The sequence below is a fragment of the Salminus brasiliensis genome, chromosome 22 (assembly GCF_030463535.1).
Source record: "Salminus brasiliensis chromosome 22, fSalBra1.hap2, whole genome shotgun sequence".
Lineage (NCBI taxonomy): Eukaryota > Metazoa > Chordata > Actinopteri > Characiformes > Bryconidae > Salminus > Salminus brasiliensis.
In genome coordinates this window covers 26,885,056-26,909,005 of record NC_132899.1, presented here as the reverse complement: position 1 = coordinate 26,909,005, position 23,950 = coordinate 26,885,056, and the positions used below count along the sequence as shown (strand labels likewise).

The 23,950-nt window shown below is 38.5% G+C and overlaps 1 protein-coding gene across 5 annotated transcripts in view; it reads left to right on the top strand.

Annotated features, from left to right (window-relative positions):
• The window catches only part of plce1 (phospholipase C, epsilon 1), an 83,048-nt gene that overhangs the window by 56,710 nt on the left and 2,388 nt on the right, over positions 1-23,950 (top strand). For 2 of the 5 annotated variants that reach the window (XM_072667673.1, XM_072667676.1), the window contains 22 exons: positions 113-235; positions 333-469; positions 745-983; positions 2,154-2,215; positions 2,347-2,512; positions 3,452-3,559; positions 3,655-3,771; positions 3,876-4,034; positions 5,233-5,362; positions 5,607-5,648; positions 6,709-6,818; positions 6,926-7,043; positions 8,187-8,318; positions 11,745-12,038; positions 12,729-12,892; positions 13,864-14,125; positions 15,406-15,524; positions 16,420-16,548; positions 16,776-16,967; positions 17,589-17,750; positions 17,849-18,061; positions 19,239-19,353. In XM_072667673.1, the coding sequence (XP_072523774.1) occupies positions 113-235; positions 333-469; positions 745-983; positions 2,154-2,215; positions 2,347-2,512; positions 3,452-3,559; positions 3,655-3,771; positions 3,876-4,034; positions 5,233-5,362; positions 5,607-5,648; positions 6,709-6,818; positions 6,926-7,043; positions 8,187-8,318; positions 11,745-12,038; positions 12,729-12,892; positions 13,864-14,125; positions 15,406-15,524; positions 16,420-16,548; positions 16,776-16,967; positions 17,589-17,750; positions 17,849-18,061; positions 19,239-19,353 (3,293 nt within the window). Of the gene's footprint in view, positions 1-112; positions 236-332; positions 470-744; positions 984-2,153; positions 2,216-2,346; positions 2,513-3,451; positions 3,560-3,654; positions 3,772-3,875; positions 4,035-5,232; positions 5,363-5,606; positions 5,649-6,708; positions 6,819-6,925; positions 7,044-8,186; positions 8,319-11,744; positions 12,039-12,728; positions 12,893-13,863; positions 14,126-15,405; positions 15,525-16,419; positions 16,549-16,775; positions 16,968-17,588; positions 17,751-17,848; positions 18,062-19,238; positions 19,466-23,950 lie in introns of all 5 variants that reach the window. The other 3 variants (XR_011978228.1, XM_072667674.1, XM_072667675.1) reach the window with 3 other exon arrangements.

Here is a 23,950-nt window from a genome sequence, read left to right as displayed (position 1 = left end):
ACAAAAGGTGTCTTTTGACTGACATGAGCCAGTAGCAGACACCTTTTTGGCTTGGCTTTACAAGTATCTGTTTTTGCCCTTATTAACTGTCGGTCTCTTTCTCTGTCTTCAGGACGTGGAGCAGCAGGAGCTGGCATGGTCGGGGGAAAGACTGTTTCCGCGGCTTCCAGAACCTCATGCTCTCAGACAGCATTATGAGCTTCATCGAGTTTGTGGAGCTCTTTAAATCATTCAGGTTTTAAACGTGTCTCTTTTCTGGTGTCCCAGTGAATGAGCTACTGGCTGACAGATCCCACACTAAAAGCCAGTTTTTAATTCTGTATCTTCTGCAGTATCCGCAGCAGAAAGGACCTAAAAGAATTGTTTGACACCTATGCCGTTCCCTGCAGCCGCTCAGGCCCGGACTCTGTACCTCTCTACACCACTCTGAGAATTGATGACAAAGTGACAGGCCTTCAGCCTGACCTAGGTTTGTGCTGATATACACTGCCTGCTGCCTTGGAAATAATAATGAGTCCTATGAATGTATCCCCTTTTATAGTAGTAATACCCAACAGAAAGGTTTAAAAGCATTCACAAAAAAGAAAAAGGATAAATCACTGCACAGCACTGTATATGTATATCATAAATATTGGAGGAAAAAAAAATATATTTTTTTAACAGCACTGTACGTCATGTTATTAGGGAATAACAAAAGATCACAGATTATGCTGAAGTTTGAAGTAAATCATGTCTCCCTTGTAGACCTCCTGACACGTAACGGCTCAGACCTGGGCCTGTTTATTCGCATGCACCAGCAGATGTCTGATAACCAGAAACAGATATCTGATGCCATTGCCGCTGCCAGCATTGTGACCAATGGCACAGGCGTGGAGAATGCGTCCCTTGGTGTATTGGGTCTTGCCATCCCTCAGCTCAATGACTTCCTAGTCAACTGCCAGCGGGAGCACCTGACCTATGATGAAATCCTAAGCATTATACAGGTGATTCTGTTTGCCATATGATATATGGAAACATCATAAATGCATAGTAATAGACTCCAGTTTTGTCATTGTTTTGAAACGTCAATGTCATTGTTTTGTGATGTGGAAAAAAAACATAGTCACTTTGAATGTGTGACCTCCTAAATTCAAATTTCTCCTAAATTTCAAAAGTCTCATTATAAAATAACTGACCATCATCTAAAGGTTTTAGACTGACATTTTGGATAGTACTTTCCACCACTATTATTGAAATAGAAGTCTTGCTTTAGTTCACATTGTACCTTAGAGATCACGGTTCAGTACCGCTTAATGAATTTCCAAATTTTCATATGAAGACTGTGTTTGACTTGCAACCAATCAAATATTTTGTGAAGAGAATTACACATAAATATGTCATAAAAGTACTTTTTTAAAAGTATGTTTTCTGAATACTTTTACTCACTATACAGTGTTCTTTCACACATTATTATTTATTATTAAAAATAGTAAAACAATGACCCTTATTTTTTCTGTATTCAGATTCAGTTACTGATACTTTTTATTTAAAACTTGTTCTGATACATGTTGTCTGTTATAGGGCTAGGTTTACCAGTTAGCACAAAGTTCATTGTTGTTAAATGGTAGAGTGAGCATCACATGAAACTACTATTTACGATTGTCTTAATACTGAGAAATCTATGAGAAACTGAGTTAGAGTCAACAGGATTCTCTTATTCTGATCACCCTTGCTATCAGCATTTATTTCACTGGTGTATTACTCAGGGGGAAAAAAACATGACAACGAGGATTTTTTTGAACATGAGTCTAGTGGCCACTCGCAACAAAAGTGGTCTTTTACACAGGCACATGCTTCAAGCATGGTCACTCGTGAGTGAGGTATGAGGTGATTTGGCCATTGTGAATGGCACACAGTATAAAAAAAATCTGTAGACACTGTTGATGTGTAAGGTGTATGTGTAAAAGGAATATTTGTAAATGTATACTATAGTTACACTTCCAAACAGAGCAAAGAATATAGAGTACAAATGATTGTGTGACAGGGAGTTTGAGTTTACTGTGTACTAGGTTCATCCTGGCAGTTCAGCAGTAATTCTACCTCTTCATAAATCACCAAGGAACATATACACGGTATTGTAATTACAAATGTTATTTATTTCTGTTTTATTCTAGAAATTTGAGCCTTCCTCAAGCATGCGCCAGATGGGTTTGATGTCCTTTGAAGGCTTTGCCAGGTTTGTTCTCCCTCACATTTATAAATACACAACACAACTGATTCATAGGCAGTACCTCAAGCCACATCTTTGTTATTGAACCATAAAAAAGTAATCAAATGTATTGTTATAAGATTATTTTCTTTCCAAAGGTTTCTTATGGATAAGGACAATTTTGCATCTAAAAACGAGGAGTCTCAAGTGAACTTGGATGAAATGCAGTACCCTTTGTCCTACTATTACATTGAATCCTCACACAACACATACCTCACTGGCCACCAGCTGAAAGGGGAGTCTTCAGTGGAGCTCTACAGTCAGGTGGGACATAGATTACGTTGCATGTCATTTTAAAATACTGCATGTAAACTTTTTGTGTGTTAGAGTAGACTGAACTCACGATTTCACATAAATCTATACAAAAATGTGTAAGTAGGTGTAAATATAAGTGTATACTGCTATACACATATCAATGACTTCACTGAACCTTTTTTTAAACAGGCAGCCAGATTACCAGATTGTTCAGTCATATTCAGACCATAGCCAATATTAAACAAAATAGTCATTTAAAAGCAACCACAGTGCAGGCTAGAAAATGTAAGTGAATGATTAAGGAAGTGAAGTGAATAACTGTCCCTAGAGCAATTTGGCAAATGCTGTGCCAGTTAATGAGATGTTTTTAGAAGTGTGGATTTCACAGATGCTTTGCCCATTAAATCAAGTCACACAATGCCTGATTACTCTCAAAATCTCAAAAATAATGTGTAAACCACCTGCAGAAGATATTAGGTGCTAGAAGTTACCTAAAGACTTAGGTGTAGTCCTGAACTTAACCCTATCATGATGCTGTGGCATCACCTGAAGGGAGTAGACGAAAGATGCATACTTGAGTCTGTACAAGGAGTTTTATTGTTGTAGCAATATAGTATAATAGTATACAATGCTGTGAAAGTATTTGGCAGTGTTTTTGTTTTCTTTTTTTGCAATTATCACATTTAAATGTTTCAGATTGTCCAGCTAATTTGTATGTAAGATAAAGACAACAAGATTGGCCTGCATTACTTTTGAACAAGATGCTTAATGTTTGTTGGGAATGCCTTAATTCATACAGGTATCTGTCTGTGATTGATCTGGATGCTTACCTCATACAATACAAATATTTAGCCGTTTGCCAGCAGTAATGGTTGACATAAAGTGTCCTTATTTACACTTGTATCCCCAGTATAAACATGTTCTAATACTAAGCTAGTGCTGTTGCAGGTGCTGTTGCAGGGTTGTAGGAGTGTGGAGTTGGACTGCTGGGATGGAGACGATGGCATGCCCATCATTTACCACGGTCATACACTCACCACCAAAATCCCCTTCAAGGTCTGTTTAGGAACAAAGGTGACACTTCACGTTTATAAAACCTCTTTGATTGTTTTTTGGTAATCTTTTTAATTGACCTCTCTTTGCTCACACAGGATGTTGTGGAGGCTATCAGTCGCACTGCTTTTGTTAACTCTGACATGCCAATCATCCTGTCCATTGAGAATCACTGCTCTCTTTCTCAGCAGCGCAAAATGGCTGAAATCTTTAAGGTGTGTCCTTTTTGGTGTCTCAGTCATTTTGTCTGGAATGTTATACCATAAATATTATAACTGCTGTAACCAGCATAATCTCATGTACCTGCTCTGGCTTGAAGATGGTGTTTGGAGACAAGCTGGTGACCAAGTTCCTCTTTGAGAGCGATTTTTCAGATGACCCACTTCTTCCATCACCATCTCAGCTCAGGGGCAAGATCCTGCTCAAGAACAAGAAGTTAAAGGCACATCAGGCCCCAGTGGATATTCTAAAACAAAAGGTGGAGTCTAAATGTACATATGTCCATGACACAGCTTTTGGGGGAGTACAGTTAGATACTCAAGCAACGATCAGTGTTTTACCTCAAAACAGTCCTACTTGGAATGCATACAATGATGATTTTTGTTTTATTAATAAAAGTTCCCGGACTTTTTTTTATTAATCCTTATTGTTTCTCTTTAGTTGTAATAATAGTATTTCAAATCCAATTATTAACATCCCCATAATATTTTTTACATTTTTGTCAGTTTTTAAAAGTGCTTTACATATACATTTGAATTAAATGTATTCAACATGTATTTGTTACTATGACAATTTGTTGAATGATCAGATATTAATTCCTTCCTTTTTTTAATCAATGAGTGTCCATATGTAACATTTTCAACTTTCTTATCCATGTTTTCTGATCTTGTCCAAATGTTTCAAATCAATTGATCCATATGACTATGATTGTTTTTAGTTTTTTATATCTTTTTATTACATGCTGTTTTTTATTCAAATCTGTGAACATGATTAGGTCATGAATAGTTTTTTTCCCTACAGTGAATGTGTCAAACATACATGATATTAATCTTAGTAAAACCATTGTATTTTTTTTATTGACATACAAAACATTTGTTAACTTAAGTATCATTTAAGAATAAATAATTTTTTCTCCTATGACACAAATTGCCCATTGAAGGAAATATTAACTGTGGACAGTTTAGCTTAGGTACCCAGCAGAAAAGAGTGGTTGAAAGACTTCTGGAACACAACGAGAAGAAGATTTTGAATGAGCAGATGATGTCGTGTCACCACATTACATATTGAGAGGGGACTGGAGCACGAGCATCACAGCTATTAGACTGGTATAGTGAAATAGAGCTTCTGAGGTATACGTATATCCCATAGTGAGACACCAAAGCGAATTCTTGAAAAAGAACATGGAAGTATAGTACTTTATTTGTCAAGCTTTACATCTGAATTACTGTACATGTACTATATGCTCCTGACACTACTCCCACTACACCCCCTTTACCAATTTGAGTGTAAAACCTCAAGAAACAGGGGCAGTGTATTTATTTGTGCTATTAGAAGAGCATTTGGTCAAAAGGTTGCATAACAGTAAAGGTAAATCTTTAATTGCAGTAGGAGGTGTTATTTTCCTTATTGTTGATTTATTGTTGATATTATTGTTTCCTTCATCTTTGACTTCACAGGCACTCCAGCTGGCACACATGCAAGCACAAACCAACAACAGTGCACCTACTGGCAGCTGTATAGGCAACCACGAGGAGGAGGAGGAGGAGGAAGATGAGTATGATTATGACTACGAGTCACTTTCGGATGGTAAGTGTGATTGGGTTGGATGCAGCTAACAATCCTTTAAATAATAAGATTTAATTAGTTAATTAGTCAAATAAATCTAATTCTTTTCAAATAACCTTCTAATATACTAACCCTTTTTGTTTCTTTACATTTTCCTGTATTAAACAAAGAGACTTATTTATTTACTCTGGACCAAGCTGGCCTTTGTTCAACTTACAATTCTCCTTCCTTCGTTTTATTCTTCCTTTCTTTTTATCTCTCATAGCTGATGTCCTCAATGCTTCCACTGCCTCTTTTTGCCAGGAAGGTAAAACCAGTGTTTTAGTGTGCGTATGTGTACTGCCAGATCTTCCAGTGTATTTGGATGTTCAGAGCTTGTGTGGTCTGCTTGCTACTAGACAGCAAATGGCAGCATTTAGCTCAGCCTTTGTCTAAAGCATAAAGTAGCATAATTTGTGGAGGTATAGGTCTTGATAGAAGTTACTTGGTTTGGACTGCAGAAAGCACAGTGTTTTAATGGCTAAAGCACTGTTCCAACTACAAGAAAAAGAGTTGTGTGGTGTGTAAACATAAAGCTGCCCCCCTTTCCTCTTTGTCCACAGTGTTTTGAAAATGTTGTGACCTTCCTATCAGCACTGGCTCATCAGAGAAAAAAAACAAAGCCATCTGGTTTCTCAGGCCCTGCATGCTCCTTTACTAAAAAAGAGAAGCAGGAATCTTTCCCTTCGCTTTTTGTCCACTCCCATCTTTAGCACCCCAGGGACCCCATCTAGCAACCAGTTCAGGACAAGATACTGTATGTGCACAGTCTAATGGATTATTGTAATGAACATGATTTCTCTTTGTATTGGTAATATTTAAGGTTTCCACCTCATTGCTTTTGAAGGACAGTGTGTGAAATTATGATTTGTTTTTTGTTTTCTTTTGATGAAAACACCATATATACCACTGAAGACACCATGTGACCACTATAGCTTAAAACCTCTATCTGCATAAGTGTACATGGGGGCATCTTGTCTTCTTTTGAACTTTTGATGTAATGTTTGGTTGAAAAATGACTGAATGACTGAAAGGGTATTTTTTGCAAGGTAGGTATTTTTTTAAGTAGGTCCACTTGGCCCAGAGGTGGTTTAAACACATGAATTGTTTGAGTTCTGATGATATGACCAACAAGGGAATACCGTGCACAGGCTTTTTTTTAGTCTGTTGCATGCTTTTTTGTAAGATCTAAACAGTATTTGTTAAATGTAAAGTCACCACCAAAAACAAACATTTGGAAAACACTTGGTGTCTCCACACTTTTAACTGACAACGCATGTGTGAAGCTTTGACTGAACTAATAGTTCTTATTGTTCCTTAATCCGCAGATAACATCCTGGATGACAAACCTGAGGGGAAGTCGTCAAGTGAGAAGCTTCAGTACGAGTCCAATGATGAGATGCCAAAGCGGTTTAAGAAAGCAGGGGGAAAAGGAAAGGTAGAAAAGTCACTTACATATACCCTCAGCCACTTACACTTACAAGCCCTCAGCATTGTAAAGTACAGCGTAATGTGTGGAGTCCTGCTTTACCTATGCTTTTGCAGATGTTTGACATGGAGCTGGGGGAGGAGTTTTATTTGCCACAGAATGAGAAGGAGAGCAGGCAGATTGCTCAGGAACTCTCTGACCTCATCATCTACTGCCAGGCTGTTAAATTCCCAGGTATGCCCCAGTCTCCTAAGACAATTTGACTAGAAATACTATAATCATACCTCTGTTTAACAATGATGTATTAGACCTTTGAACGTAACATTGGCAAACAATTAAAATTAAATTTGGCCTACCTCAGAAACAGTGTTTAGGTGACATGCAACTAATTGCCAATAGAATGGGATTCTCTGGAGCTGCCACACGTGAGGCAAGAAAGACCCACAAACTGTATAAACTGTAAAAAAACTTTGTTTGTATGTCCAATATTAACTGAGTTAAAAAATAAAAACAATTTGAACAACTATGATGCTCAAGATAAAAACACCATGAAGGAAGCCATTGCTGACCAGAAAAGCATTGCGGCTTTGGAACACCTGGATGTTCTATGTACAGATGAGACCGAAACACAACATGTTTAACGTTATGTTCTGAGGAGTAAAAACACTGAACAACTGGGAACCATGAATGGTTAAAAAGAAGAAAATGTGTGTTTTGGAAAGGCAACGACAGAGTGCGGACCTTATCGAGAGGCTGTGCACGCCAGGCATCACATAAATATATACTAACTAATATTTGCAGTTGGTTATGGCCCAGAATTCTTCCTGAACGTTGTGCAAATCCTATTAGCAGCTACAAGAAACCTTTGGTGGAGATAACTGCTGCTGAAGGGGGATCTACAGGTTATTAAACTCCAGTTCACTTGCTTTTTAGCCTGCAATGTGGATGTTTACTTAATGTGCTAAATAAAAGAGATAAACTTCTGTTCATTTATTTGTTTAATTAGATTCTGTTTGTCTATGCTTTTTACTATAATTGTACTAACAATTAGACCACATTTTATTTTTATTTTAGACCGCATTTTAAGTAATCAATGCAGAAATCCAAGAATTTCAAATGGTTAAACAACTGGGTTGTATCAGGTTCCATACTTGGGAGCATTACCTGGGAGCATTACGCTGCCACTGTCGGGCCCTTGAGCAAGGCCCTTAGCCTGTGCTCACTGTGCACTGTATGTGTGTGTTTTCTGCATGGATGGTTCAAATTCCATTTGTGTCCAGAATTTGTCTTTATATTGTCTTTGTCTTTCCATACAACAATATAGGATTTAACCCGATTGACATTGTATAAAAATGTCTGTGTGTGTGTGGGAACCAGGCCTCTCCACACTCTTGCCGCTGGGCCCTGGAAGGGCAAAGGACCGGAAGAGTCGAAAGTCCATCTTTGGCACCGTTCCTGTACGTGGAAGCCCTGGGGAGCCAGTGACGCTGGTCCGCGGCCCAGGGAAAGGTACGACTGCCATGGATCACACAGGAAACAGAACACCCACTTAGTTCTCCTATGGGAAAAGCCTTCTTAGCTGTTCCCCTCATTTAAAAACATTCCCTCAAAAGCACATATTCAAAGCACAAAATACCTACATGTTTCTAGTAGGGTGCCTCTAGGCCCATAGACAAATTTAATTGCTTTTTGCATTTAGATTGCATGTGTGCATGCTTAGGAAACTATGATTGGAAGAAGTTAGGAGAGCTAAACTCAATTAATGGTTTTAAAGAAATACCTCAACGTTTCTCAACTTCTCTGGCCAATTTGGGTTGTGCATGCAGTAAGATATGAATCAACTATGCTCATGTATTGAGTGATCTTGAAAGAGGTAGGTCTTTAGTTAACATTGTAAGCAAGTAGTAATGAAGGAAAGTGCAAAGATAAGGAAATAATTCGTTCAGAACTTGAAACTAATAAAGGAGGTATGTCATAGCTGCTGAAAGGCAAGTAGATTAAAGCCCACTATGCAAAAAAATTAACACAATGATCATTTCCAAAAAATATGGGGATTTACTACTGAAAACAAAAAAAAATAGCATGACCAAAATTCCAGAATTTAAGTCCAAGGAACTGCCATATAAACAAAATAATGTCCTTCATGTCAAAAAAACATGGGGAGAAACGTATTATTACTATATCAGTATATACTATATATTTTTTGCGTAATTTCTTTCTTGAATTAAACATATATTAAACTACTCAAAGATTAAGTTTGTCCTTTCAAAAAAACCTGTTTACGTTTATGGCATATGTTGATAGATCCTGAATTCAAGATATTTTGAGCCTTGACCCTGACAGAAATGAGCACACAATAACCTCAATGCAACAATTTGCAAGCAAAACACAATTAATAAACTAAACCTGTGCAAAAACCTGTGGAGGCAAACAAGACAAGTGCAAATGCAATAAAAGCTTTAATAGATATAAGTGCTTTATTGAGTGATCTTGAATGGGGTAGCTCTTCAGTTAACGTTGAAGAAAGCAAGTGAGTCTGATGTTCTGGCCTTCAAAAAGTTAATTCCACCACTTTGGTAAGAGGATAGAGAATAGTTTGGATGCTTGTCTTCCCAGCATTGTGATGATGAGTCAAGCCAAGCCATACTTGAAACATGAAGACCTCTGTTATGGATCGAGTTTTGACCATTGCCATCAGGTATGGATATGCTGGACTATTTTTGGCTTTGTAGACTCGCAAATGGAACTTCTACTGAATTCTAAATCAGTTGTAGTCAACAACTATGTGCTTTTTTAGATGGAGTGGCCGAGAAGGAGATGTTCATGTCTTTAGTGAATGCCCCCTAAATTTAACCAGTCACTACCTAGTTTAAGTCAAGTCAAGTCAAATTTATTTGTATAGCGCTTTTTACAACTGCTGTTGTCACAAAGCAGCTTTACCTAATTAGTAATTAGTAAAAGACAGAAAAAAGAAAAAACATAAGACATAAAAAATCTAAGACAAGGCAAGGGGAAACTCCCTCAGAGCTGGAGGAAGAAACCTTGGGAGGAACCAAGACTCACAAGGGGGACCCATCCTCCTCTGGTCAGAACAATTTATGAATTATTGATAAAAGTTACCAAACCATCTATAATGTTGAACTGCTCTGATCATAATCATAATATAAAAATCATGGTGTAGTATAACTTAAAGTATAGTCATGCCAGTGATGGTCAGAGTAATGAGAGTAATGATAGTTTATAGTGGTAATATTTTAAATAGTGGCAGATAGTTAAGAGTCCATGTAGGTTTCAACATGGTCCTTAGGCAGATAGCAGTGGTAGGAGGGTGTGCTACTGGTCTGGCATGGGTGGTGGGGGGCTGCTGGTCGGACTGATAGGTAGCAGCTGGTCTGACGCAGTTCCACTTCAACAATTCACATAAATCCAACCCAAAATCAAGTTGAGAAACTAAGCAGATTATCAAGCAAACTGCGCAACTAGAATAATCTAGCTAAAAGATCTACAATCCAAAAGCCAAAAATACTATAATCCAGAAGTTCTAATAATAATCACTTGGCTAAAAATCAGTGAGGAATAGGGTACTGTTTTGTTGTCAAAAGCAGACATGAAGACATAACAATATAAATAAATTTATCATGGGAAAAAACAGGTAATTATGGAAAGTAACAGGAATTAATGGGCATAAAATGGGAATATTCTAAGCTACAGGTGATAAACTTGCATATAGTGTGTATGTATACACATACATACATTTATATATAGTAATAAATATACTGAACACTGTTCATTTATCAATCACATGTATGGCATATGTCCAGATGATTTCTAGAACCCTGACACTCATTACTACTGAAAGCACACATTTAGACCAAAGGACTACCTAAAGTCAGGTGAGTTTTGACTAGAGTCATATAATAGCATTGAAACATTTAAGCGACTATTAAATCAAGATGTAATCTCTCAGTTGCTATCTGGTCAATCAGAAAAGCTTAATGGGCAATTTTATTTCAGACTTGTTTACGAAGACTAGCAGGCTAGCAAGAGGTTTGCTTACCAAGGCTAGCATAGGCAGCTACCTATATTTTTGCCTCAAAGGCTTTCTGTAACCACAAATGAATACTTATTAATTATTCGTTATTAACATCAACATGAATTTTCCAAGCTAGGGGTGAGGGTCAGGTTTCTAGAAATCTGGACATGCTGTACATGTGATTGAGGAATGAACAGTGCATGCAGGGGGTGTGGTCTCAATAGTCCTTCAGTGTGTAATGTGCCCAGAATTGAGGAGCAACTAGTGCCAATTAGTTGAGACAACACGCCCAAGGATTCATTGTTGCAAGTTTTTTATTGTTTTATTTTTTCACACAGGAAAAATGTAAATAATCTTTTAAACTTTGGGTCAGTTACATTGAAGTCGCCTATATATGTTTATCTTGTTGCTAAATGTAAAAAAGATGTAGTGGTTATTGGATATGAAATGTTCTCATACATAAAACAGCAAATGAGGATTGTTTTTTGCTCATTGCAGTGTTGTGCACTAACACCACTTTTTCGTTCCGGGGTTTTTTGCTGTCAGCTAAATTTACCAAATAAAAGTCTGCAGAAAAGACACTGGGGTCTGGAAAAAAGTGTTCGAAACCCCTTATGCAACCAGTGGACACACCTACAAATAGTTTTACATATTGTAGAAAAATGGTAAGGAAATAGTATAGTAAAAGGAATAGTATAAATATTAAACCAAAAAGTATTTATTTTAAATATATGCAAATGAGTATATAAAAAAGCTTCATGGTATAAGCATTTAGATCAGAAAACATTTTAGCATGATAAAAAAAACAACAACCAAACATTTATACATTATACGTGTTCATGTGTTCAAATGTTTCCAGCTGCTTTCTTCATAGTTGCATCATCTGCTGTGTTTCCCTACAGCTGTCTTGGAGGGCATTAGGGGGACTTTGGAGGAGCAGGCATTGTCTGCCTCTGGTCAAGCACCCTCACTCAGCGCAATCATCCGCACTCCCAAGTGCTACCACATTTCCTCAGTAAACGAGAATGCTGCCAAACGCCTGTGCCGGCGCTACTCATCCAAGCTGATCCAGCACACAGCAGCCCAGCTGCTTCGCACATACCCGGCTGCAACTCGCATAGACTCAGCCAACCCAAACCCCCTTATATTCTGGCTGCACGGCGTTCAGCTTGTTGCTCTTAACTACCAAACTGATGGTAACCTATTTCCATATGATCTCTCAAAATCACAACAGTTTTTTTGCTTGGTAATTTGACATTTTCATTGATTTTAATAGCAATAAGTAAAGGGACTATAAATGCCATTTCAAAAGCTTTAGTTTGTGTCTCAGATAGTAAAAGGTAGATTTTAGGCTCTGTTTGGAATCATTATCCTGTTGAAGAAGCCATCCTCTATTCAGCTTTAGCTGATTTACAGTTGCATCCAGGGTTTGCCAGTATTTTGTGGAATCCATTCTTTCCTCCACCCAGTATTACTCATGCCAGTGGTGGCAACACAACCCCAAAACATGATAGATCCACCACCTGGCATTACAGTTGGCAAGGTGCCATTTTTAATAAAATGCAGATCCTTCAAATGTACTTTTTCTGATTGTGGTAGTCTGATAAGTAGTCATCAGTGACATTTTGTTTCCTTATTTTGACTCTTTCATGAAGATCTTGTGTTTGTGCAAACAGAGTTTGATTAATGAATATTAAAACAAGGTTTTATTCACTAAAGCAAGTATCTTCTAATGCCAGTATGATTCCTACATCTGTCACCCCAAACACAAAATATTTTTCCTTAGTAAGCTACATGTTTTAATGTTGTAGCTGCAGCAAAAAGTAAAAAAAGTAAAAAAAAAAAAAAAGTGTGATATCTTGCAATGTGTGTGTGTTTCTCTGCAGACCTACCCATGCAGCTAAACTCTGCATTTTTTGAGGCAAATGGTCACTGTGGATATGTCCTGAAGCCCCCAGTGCTGTGGGACCGCTCCTGTCCACTCTACCAGCAGTTCAGTCCAATGGACCGAGAGTTGGAGCACATGACCCCCACTGTCTATACACTCACCGTAAGAACACCCCCCCCCCCACACACACACACCCAAACACACACTCACACAGACTTTAATAACTGGTGCTGGTTTGTCATAATAGACACTCTCTGGTTATGTGCCACAAAAGGACTAATAATAATTAATTAATAGTAGTTATTAAACTTTTAAACTTAAAGGGTATGTATTTAGGTTCGCCATTTAAAATATTAACTCTCTAAAGTGGTTACTCAGTAAGTACTCAGTAAGATTTCAAGTTTAGGTTTATGTATACAAGTTTTCACAAAGCAGCTTTACAGAGCCCAAGAAAAAACTCTGAAGTTGAACTGCAGTTCATCAGTACAAAGTACAAATTATATTTTGTAGTTAGATCAGTACATAATACAAAGCACTAAAATGTGCAGGGCAGGGAATGAGCTAATTAGTTAATGCAAAGATGACATGATATGACATGTTTTTGGTGCCCAGGCTTTGATTCTTTTTTTTTAATCCATATAGAACATCATATATAGCACATCTAATATTAGAAGTTGCACTTTGACCAGATGTTTTGGTAGCCTTCAACAAGCTTCTGGCAGAATTCAGATTGGATATTTGACCAATTATCTTGCCAGAATTTATAAGTTCAGTTAAATTTATTGGTTTCTTGGCACAGACCAAATATTTTAAGATACCTAAAGTGCAATATTCTTGATGTTCAATGCCCTACATATACTCCTCCCAACATATTTCTGGTCATACCTCTGGTCATCTTACTTGAATGTAAGGTCTTCCTTCAAAAGGCTTTTTCTTTGTCCAGTTTTCTTTCAGCTTTAAGTCTTCTTCTAGGCCTGGGCAAAGTGGTTACAGCTCACAGTAATTTGTATTTACATACTTATGTACATACTAATGATTTTGGCAAAGCCTTTTCATGTGGGCACAGAGAAGCTACCAGATGTAGTCAATTATGACCACTAACACACTGACTCTCCTGTGTCCCTTTCCTACAGGTAGTGTCAGGGCAGAACGTGTGTCAGGGTAACAGCAGTGGCAGCTCATGTGTGGAGATAGAGGTTTTAGGCCTGCCTGTGGACACCTGCCACTTCCGCACCAAACCCATCCATCGCAATACACTCAACCCCATTTGGAACGAGAACTTTTCCTTCCATGTGCACTTCGAGGACATGGCTTTCCTGCGACTGGCTGTGGTAGAGAACAACAGCTCACAGATGACAGCCCAGAGAATCGTGCCCCTCAAAGCCCTTAAACCAGGTTAGATCATAATGCATAAAGTGATAGAAATGGTATTGTAACTAGTAGTAACTGATTTTACAAAAACAAAATCCTGAAAAAAATCTGGAAAAAAGTCTGAAGATTCTTCCCCTAAACACCAAATAGTTTTATTAGGTAGCCTAAACAAAGGGTTAACAATGACTAGTGTTATATTTTTGTCTTTTTGCTTGTTGATAACTAATGCCAGCATGTTTAACTGGACACTGCATCTCATAACAATTTAGCTTTGGAGGGTTAAACTAATGTCCACCACTCACAGAAAAAAGATGATCCAAGAAATGCAAACTGATACAGCATTTAATACACAGATAAATGGACAGATTATTATGTTGGTAAAACACAACATGCAGAAATTAAGATGGTTGTATGTACTATTTCTAAGAAAAATAAATATGTGGATAATCAAGTTTCTGGACTTTCCTGTTTTGCAGTTTTAGCAGTATGAAAAAAACGTTTTGTTGCAGAGTTTCATCAATGTTCAATGCTTCCAACAAAATAGTGTAGCATTGCAGAAATTAAGTCAATATAAAACTCAATATGAACTCCACTTTTCCATCACTGCTAATGTAACACATCATCACAGGAGATGTCTTGCTGTTGCTAGATACATGAGGCTGTATGATCATGGAAACAAAAAACAGTCCTGAACTCGCTATAGCAGAGGTTCTCAATCCTAATCCTGAGGACTCTATGGAGTCAATATTTGCCTATGGAAATATTTGTGCTTTGTGCACACCTGATTCAACTCACTCACTAATTAACAAACATCTTATGTGGTGGGTCAGGTTGCCAAAAAACTGCAACAATTAGCAGAAAAGTAGTGTAAGCTAATTGGCTTGCCTTATTTTGTTCTGAACGCATTTGATCCTACAAATGTACAGCAAATGTAGCTCTAGTGCAATTTTTTTCAATTTGTTTTAGTGAACAACCCTATAGTTATTCATATTCATACGTCCACCAGTCTGAAATGATGCTTGCGTACCATTACATTAGAATATCTGTGTTAGGTGTGTTGAGTTGATCAGTTGATGACAAATGCTTTTTGGCCCAAACCGTTGGCACTGTGATTAACTACAATTGCACACTTTTCATATTCCAAACTTGGTGTGGTGTTACAGAAACCTATGTGGAAATCCTGCTTTATGTCTTGTGTAACTTGTATATTTACTTCTGATGATGACTTTGATTTGTGGTACTTGGGCATCTGTTTATCACAGATGCAAGGCTTTAATTTTTACTACTGTGACTTGGTTGCTTAGGCTACAGACACTTGCAACTGAGGAACCAGCACAATGAGCCACTAGAGGTGTCCAGCCTGTTCCTGTTCACCCGGAGGACAGAGGAGAGTCCAGTTGGAGGACCCAGGCCTGCTGCTGTGGTGAGAGAACCCATGAGGCCCCTTACCTTTAAATAATCAGACTTAATCATGCATCCATAGTTAGATTAAAGATTTACTTATTTACGTATTGCCTTGCTTTCTTAGTTTTGCAGTGAAGCTGCATGAAATGTAACTAGTCTCATAGTTCCAGGGCAAAGCATTTTATTACATGTAATTAAGTGTAATTCCTGAAATACTGTTCAGTCGTTTTGTATATTTAACAGAGGTATGCTGCCTCTGCAAAACCTAGTTTAGATAAGTAAGCACTGCTATGGAACATGTCCAGGAAACGGGCAGCATACTTAACAAAACATTTTGGGAACAGTTCTAATGTTGTTGCAGCTTAAGAATGTGACGCATCCCAAAATCCCCACCATTCCAGCCCAGTGCCTCAACATAAACAGGAAATCATAAAGATTGACACTGCATGTGTGCTTTACTACACATTTTAACTGACCAATATATAAAGTTATGTACAGTCATGTTAAAAACAATGTACACCCTCTTTGGTTCTGAAGTTTTATTTATTTAGACATCATAAAAAAAACATCTGGTCCTATACATCTGCATCTATAAAAGTAGAGGTTTTGGCAGTTTGCTAGAAGGGTTCAAAGTAAAATCAAGGTTGCATTGGCCCAGTCAAAGTCCAGACCTCAACCCAATTGAAATGCTATGGCTGGACCTGCCCTCAGACCTCAATGAACTGAACTGAATGAAAAAACTATTGATTCATTGTGAATGTTGTTGTTTCTCTGAGGTTATATTTACCTAATTTTAAGACTTTCTTAGGACATGATGTAAAACCATATAATTCAAATAGATGTACTTTGTTTTTCACATAATTGTAAGTTGTGAGATATGAAGTTTTGCAAGTTGTGCTTTTCTATTCCTTAAGTTGTTTAGCTCTGAGGAAAGACGAGTGAAGGTACAGCACAAAGTGACAGTGCATGGGGCCCCAGGTCCAGAGCCATTTACTGTAGTCACTGTAAGTGAACACATCACAGCCAAGCAGCTTCTGGACATGGTAAGTCTCAGCTCATATGTAACTATGAACATTTTTACAGGTTTCATGGTTTTGAAGATCTGTTTTAGGCCAGCTCGAGGTAGCCCTTTAGTCAGAGACGCTGTGCTCCTCATGATAGATGAATCATACTTCAGGACAGAGAAACTGACCAGACACTTGCCTGCTACCATTCACATATCCACAGTCCCACAGCCTATGAACACAGTCCATATTCTTGTCCTCACCAGTTGGTTCCAGACACCTCTGCAGACTACTGTCTTATGGAGATGAAGATTCCTCTGTCGAAGGAGAAAAGTGATGTAAAGAAAGTACCTCAGCAGCGTCTCCTAACTCCTGACGAGAGTGTTCTTAAAACACTGCACAGCTGGCAACCTGAGGAGGGCTATGTGGGCAGAATATGGCTCAAAAACAGGAGGGAGGTAAATAGCTGTTTTGTTTAAAGATTATAATCAGTACACACTGAGTATATTCAAGCTTTATTGTATTGATACAGTAATTAGTAAATTAATTAGTATTAGTAAATGAACCAGGTTTTATTGTAAAATGGATTGAATAAATGCATATTTAGAGTGATATATTTGCATATTTAACTATACAGATTTCTGCATTCATCTTTCCTTACAGAATGTTTAGTAACTTTTAGTTCATAAAATAAGAAATCAAGCAGCGACTCTTCACGTCATCACATCACATTTAAATCTTCACATCTTCTTTCATTCACTCTTCACATAAACTGAGCACTAATACTTAAGGGTAGTTGTGTACAATCTATGCATATAGGGGTGTTTATTTTATTCGTGTTCATCTAAAGTGATTATGCAGGGCAATGTAAACCAACAGCAGTGGTTACAAAGTTATCATATAATTTGTGGGGAGACCATTGAAATGTCATCATGTTTTACAAGTGCAGTTGTAGCCAATTTGTATCTGTAGTTGTGACCACCATGCTCCTGTAGTTGTGACTCCACCTTGTGGCTTGTTGGTGGCTTGCAGAAATATATACTGAAACAACAGAACTAAACTAACTGCTATATTGACAGAATCTAAATAAGAAGTACACAGTGATGGAGGGAGCAGAGGAGGTCAGTACTGCAGGAGAGGAAGACATGTTCTTTGTGCAGGTGCATGACGTTTCGCCAGAGCAACCTCATACAGTCATTAAAGCCCTACGCTATAGTACTGCCCAAGACATCATCCAGCAGGTCAGCTCAAGAGGAAGCAGTCCTTCAGTGGCTTTTTGTATTTTGTTTTCTTAATTTTTTTCCACTTTTGTTTTATAATACCTTTTCATTCATCACAGACGCTCAGCAAAGCCAAGTATTCTTTGAGCATCTTGAGTAATCCTAACCCCATCGACTATGTGCTGTTGGAGGAGGTAAGCCGTGAGGTGGCTGGAAAGAAGACATCCTTAGCCAAGCCCTGCCAACGCGTGCTGCAGGATCATGAGTGTGTGTTCCAGGCCCAGAGCAAGTGGAAGGGTGCTGGCAAGTTCACCCTCAAACTCAAAGAACAGGTAAACAAGGCCAGGTCCACCAAAACAAGCCAACATTTGCTTCACCTGCACTTTATTCTTCTGAAACACATTTAGATCACCTCTGCTTCAGCTTCACTTTTGTTGCCTAGCCTGTAGGATGTGTAAGACGATGATTTAGTGAAACCTGGACCTTTAGATTTACAAGGGGATTATTAAAAAACAAACACAAAAAATTGGACACAGGGTATTTGGGGTAAATGTGATATGAATGCCTGAGTGCACCTTGAATGGGACATGCTAGGCCAGAGACATGTATGGTAGAGTGTCCCAGGTTTTGAGGATGTCAGCATATTTTTCCAAAATGCAACCGAAGCAGATCAGAAGCGGAACTAGATGAGAATTACCTCACCTGAAAGTACCTTTTTGATTGGACATAAATGGAACAAAATCAACCACAATGGACAAAAAAGGAGTAGGAGTCTAGGAGTAGCCTTTGTTGAGAAGATAAGGAGGCTATATAAACTGCATGCAGAATCAGACTTATTCAGGCTGTCTCAGGCTAACACATTATGTATTAGTGCCTTAGTCTTTAAACCTTCTTTGAAAACTTTGTTTGAATACAGCCTTTCATTGCCTTCGGAGCAGGAGTGATTTTCGCATCATTTTTGAAGAGTTTTTATTGAATAATTGGGTGGTTTAGACTGAACATATGCCACACGTCTTCTGTTTCTGTGCCCAACAAATTCAAACATGGATTCTTCTGTCCAAAGCAGATTGTTCCAGACATCCTTATCTTTGTCTGGCAATCTTTAGGCTTGCCCTGATGTTTTCTTTTGACAGTTTCAAAATCATACTTGTGTGATGGCAGATGCATGTACTTTGACTATTGTGGCAGGAGCTACCTGTTTGTCTTGTGATGACATTTTATTGTTGAATTGTTGACTTCTTTATGGTCTTTTTGGGTAAGGATGGCCTGATCATGTTGGCAGTTGTTTTAAATGTTCTCTACTTATTATTATTATTATTATTATTATTATTAATAAATGTTTCTTAAACTTTAAGATTTATATCTGTTGTGAGATAAATGTAAAATTACATTTTCATTTTAGGTATTTTAAGTAGTAATAAATGCATTGAATTGCATTTCTGATAATTACATTTTACAAATTGTTTAAAAGACACTTTTTCTTGCGCATATATGTGTTTACATTTCCAGATTGCTCGTGAGGATAAGCGAAAGGGTGTGTCCTTTGCCAGTGAGCTGCGGAAGCTGACGGGCCGCAGCCGCAGTGTGACAGTGAATGGTCCCCCTGTACATGAGGCAGTGCACAGTAAGGATGAGCGCGGAACATGGCCCGCTGCTCTGCCTTTGCCTGAGGCCTCAGACTGAATGCACGATCAGCATTGTGTGTTTGTGTGTGCAGTGCATGGAGCCCCAGACAGGTGTGAATCCCCCCACAGCCTAACAGTGTACTTTTCAAACATTTATTGCTAAAACTATGCAAAGTTATATTTTTAAATCATATTTTAATCTAAATGAACTGGTTTGACACCACTGTTTTTTACTTTTCTAATTTTGCCTTTTCAAGCATTTATTTTCTCAAAAGGGCCTAATGTGAGTTGGTTAAAACCATAGAATTCAAAGAGGATGCACTTTACTGTTTAATTAGTCAATGTTTTTCTAGCTTCACATATACAGTCATTATGACTGTACATCCGCCACTCCTGTGTGTTTACTGTTAATATTAAAGGTGAAAAATATATATTTTATAGTAAGTGTTCTCCACTTTTCCTAAAACAAAACAGTCACAGAAAAAGTTCAACTTCAAAAAATTTTTGGTTTTGCCTACCCGGAATCATTGGATGCAGGGCACCTAGTGGACAAGAATACATAGGATTAGCATTTAATTACATTGCTAACTATTTTTAGGAGTACAATGAATTTGGGTACCAAACCCACAAAACCTCTTTATCCAAACTTTACAAATGAGAAGGCTTTCAGATCATAGTATTTCAGATCCAGTCATGTTTATTGTCACATCACATTACACAGGTATAAAGGTGAGTGAAAAACTTGCTCACTGCATCATCCCTCACTGTAGTTAAAAAGATATTTACAAAATAGAAATACTAAATATTTACACATTGCTTTATACAAGTGCAATATTGTAAATATGTATGTATAATGTGTGTATAAGTTAATTACGCAGTTTAAATGTACAGGTTTTATACAATCGAAAATGTTTACACTACTATTTACAAAAGACACTGTACAGGTGTGAATACAGGTGTGAAGTGTAGTGTGAGTGGGGAGTCTTTGTGGGTGCTGTGTGACGGAGTATAGGAGTTCCAGTAAGTAAGAGCAGGGTGAGAGTGTTTGTATAAGGTGGGGTATTAGTAGGTGCTTTGGTTAACAATAAAGGACATTTACAGTATTAACAAGCCTAGACAATGCTGCACTGACACTGTGCAGCATGAATAACAGCATGAGCTTAGCATCTGGCACCTGTTTGACATGCACTGTGTTTACCCCAGACAAACAGGACGACTGCTGTGGCCAAAATGACAGATGCGTTTCTGGTTCTTAATTAAATGTTGTTCTCTTTAAATCTCAAGTGATTGTTCTCTTTAAATCTCACCATGTAAGAACAAATATTCTACACAAATACAAGTACTGTTACTTTGATGAAATTTTACTCAAGAACAAGTATCACGAATCTAGAAATCTACTTAAGTAAAACTAAAAAGAGCAGCTCTTTTAAAATTGAGTTGCTTAGTTCCTTAGCCACCTTTAGAAATTAAAGTGCAATAACAAAAGAACATGTTGACTTATTAAAGAAATATTTAAATATATCTAGACTGCATGTCCTTTATTATCATTACTCACTGAACTTCCTGTTGGGGTTCAGCAGCAGTGGTGCTGTTAGTAATTTAGTAGAGTTCATCTTCACTCTGCACCTGCAAACAGAAAGACTGCTGAGTGCACTTGAGTACTACACTGACTAGGTAGAAGTCTTGTAGCCCACAAGCCCTCAGTACATACAGTTGAAATAGTTGAATAAACGTTTCCTGTTTTAGGTCCGTTAGGATTACCAAAATTATTTCTATTTGCTATATGCCAGAATACTGAAAGAGGGATATTTATTTTTTTATTACTTTCTTCAATGTCAAAAGTTTAAATACTTTTCATTAGTACTTGGCACCATTGCCTTTAAACTGTATGACTTGGGTCAAACATTTTGGATATTGTCGCGATCACAGCTCTAAGTCCATGATCAGCATGCTCGTGGATGAGGAAAAGATCACACAGAGAGCTGTCCGTGTTAAGTAGAAAAGGTTTATTACAATATTCTGCAGAATACGGAGATCACACAGCACACGGAAAATGCCCACAGTGATCTGATGTTCGTACAAAAGTTGTTCCCTTTTATAGTTCTCTATAGGGAGTCTCTTTTGTTCAGATAAACATGTTTTTCTGCACGTCTCCCAAGCTGGTATAGTTACACCCCAACTGTATCTTCCCAATGTATCTTCTACTAGAACACTCTGTACTTGAACCTCTTGTCCTGTGGATTTTGATTAGAATATACGCAGTCACGGCCTTGGTTACTTTGATTACACACGGCAAGCTAAATTATTGTTCGTACCCCCGATGATGAACATAATCACAAAATGATACCTAACACAAAATGATCAACATAACCACATTATATGTCATAATTCTCACAATTCCCCCTTTTGATCTCTTCACAGAGATCAACCTAAGGCCCCACGAACATCACCCATTAGGTGAGGTGTGTGAGCGAAAACCTCTCCGGCAGATCCCTTCCGGCCCTCGGCCTTATCACTTAAGAGAGGAAATTCTCACACGGCTATCCTGCCCCGATCAGCCACCATAAGGCACCTCACTGGGTTATGTTTTACCCATAGGTTATTTCCTCCTGATAACACACAACCAACAAATAATACAAACAGTCAAATGGCAGGTTGTCATCTGTGCTCGGTCTCTTGATGATTTGTTCAATTCAGGGTTTTGGGTGGACTACCTCCCCCTTTTTGCCACCAGGGGATTATTCTGCCCCTTGTTGAGTGGTGGGCTTAGCCGTTGTCAGATCCTTCTGGATGTCTCGTAGCGTCCTCGTAGTTGGGTCTGCCACCGCACACTGAGTCCAGTGGTACCACGTGTCGCCTTTGCCTTTCAGACGAACCGCATGAGTTGTCCTCTCCGTCACTTGATATGACCCGGTCCACCGTGGCTCCGACCACTTGCGCTTGAACACCCTCAGTCTCACCCAGTCGGCTGTTGGTTCTGCCGAGGTTTCAGTTCCTGACTCTGCCTGTTTCGTTCGTTCTCTGTTTTTCCCGTTTCAACATTTCCACCACCATATTACTCCACTTACTCTTTCTTCTACCTTTCTTTTTAACTTCCGGTTTTGCACAATGATACTCTAGCGTGTTTTCTAACTGTAAACTTAACATTGCCCACTCTCTGTTATCCCCCTCATTTCTACCCCATCCATCATCATGTATTTCTCAATCAAACTCCCCGTCCATTATGTCTCTATATTTATTATTTTTCTGAAATTACTCGTACTTCCGTTTAGCAACTATCCAAACATATACCTTAGATAAGTCTTATGACTTAACAGAATTTAGGGAATCTTGTTCCCAGGGCCTCCAACCCAAGTAGCGAATTTAGGGAATCTTGTTCCCAGGGCCTCCAACCCAAGTAGCGAATTTAGGGAATCTTGTTCCCAGGGCCTCCAACCCAAGTAGCGAATTTAGGGAATCTTGTTCCCAGGGCCTCCAACCCAAGTAGCGAATTTAGGGAATCTTGTTCCCAGGGCCTCCAACCCAAGTAGCGAATTTAGGGAATCTTGTTCCCAGGGACTCCAACCCAAGTAGCGAATTTAGGGAATCTTGTTCCCAGGGACTCCAACCCAAGTAGCGAATTTAGGGGACCTCACCCCCAGGGACTCCAACCCAGTTTACCGTCACGCCGGACGCACTGACACCTTGTCAGGTGTTCAGGGGGGCCAACCACGAACCCAAGAACCACACTCTTTGTGGCTTTTTCTTTTCCTTACTCTTATTTACCTTTTATACTCTTAATTTACAAACCCCCTTTGGTTAATCAACAGAGACGGATCTAATTTAGATTTTGTAGTCAAATGTGCAGATTTTATTAAAAAGGTTCTGCTTACCTTTTATTCGGGGCCCCGCCCGTCCCTAGGGATCAACCTGGAAGTCTGTTCGCCAATTCTCAGGTCTCTGTCGTCCTTTTCCTCATCACGTCGGGGTCACCAAAATTGTCGCGATCACAGCTCTAAGTCCATGATCAGCATGCTCGTGGATGAGGAAAAGATCACACAGAGAGCTGTCCGTGTTAAGTAGAAAAGGTTTATTACAATATTCTGCAGAATACGGAGATCACACAGCACACGGAAAATGCCCACAGTGATCTGATGTTCGTACAAAAGTTGTTCCCTTTTATAGTTCTCTATAGGGAGTCTCTTTTGTTCAGATAAACATGTTTTTCTGCACGTCTCCCAAGCTGGTATAGTTACACCCCAACTGTATCTTCCCAATGTATCTTCTACTAGAACACTCTGTACTTGAACCTCTTGTCCTGTGGATTTTGATTAGAATATACGCAGTCACGGCCTTGGTTACTTTGATTACACACGGCAAGCTAAATTATTGTTCGTACCCCCGATGATGAACATAATCACAAAATGATACCTAACACAAAATGATCAACATAACCACATTATATGTCATAATTCTCACAATATCCTTCCACAAGCTTCTCACATAAGTTAGCAGGAATTTTGGCCCATTCCTCCTGACAGAATTGGTGCAACTGAGCCATGTTTGTAGGCCACCTTGCTTGCACATGCCTTTGCTCCTGTCTGCAAATAATGGTTT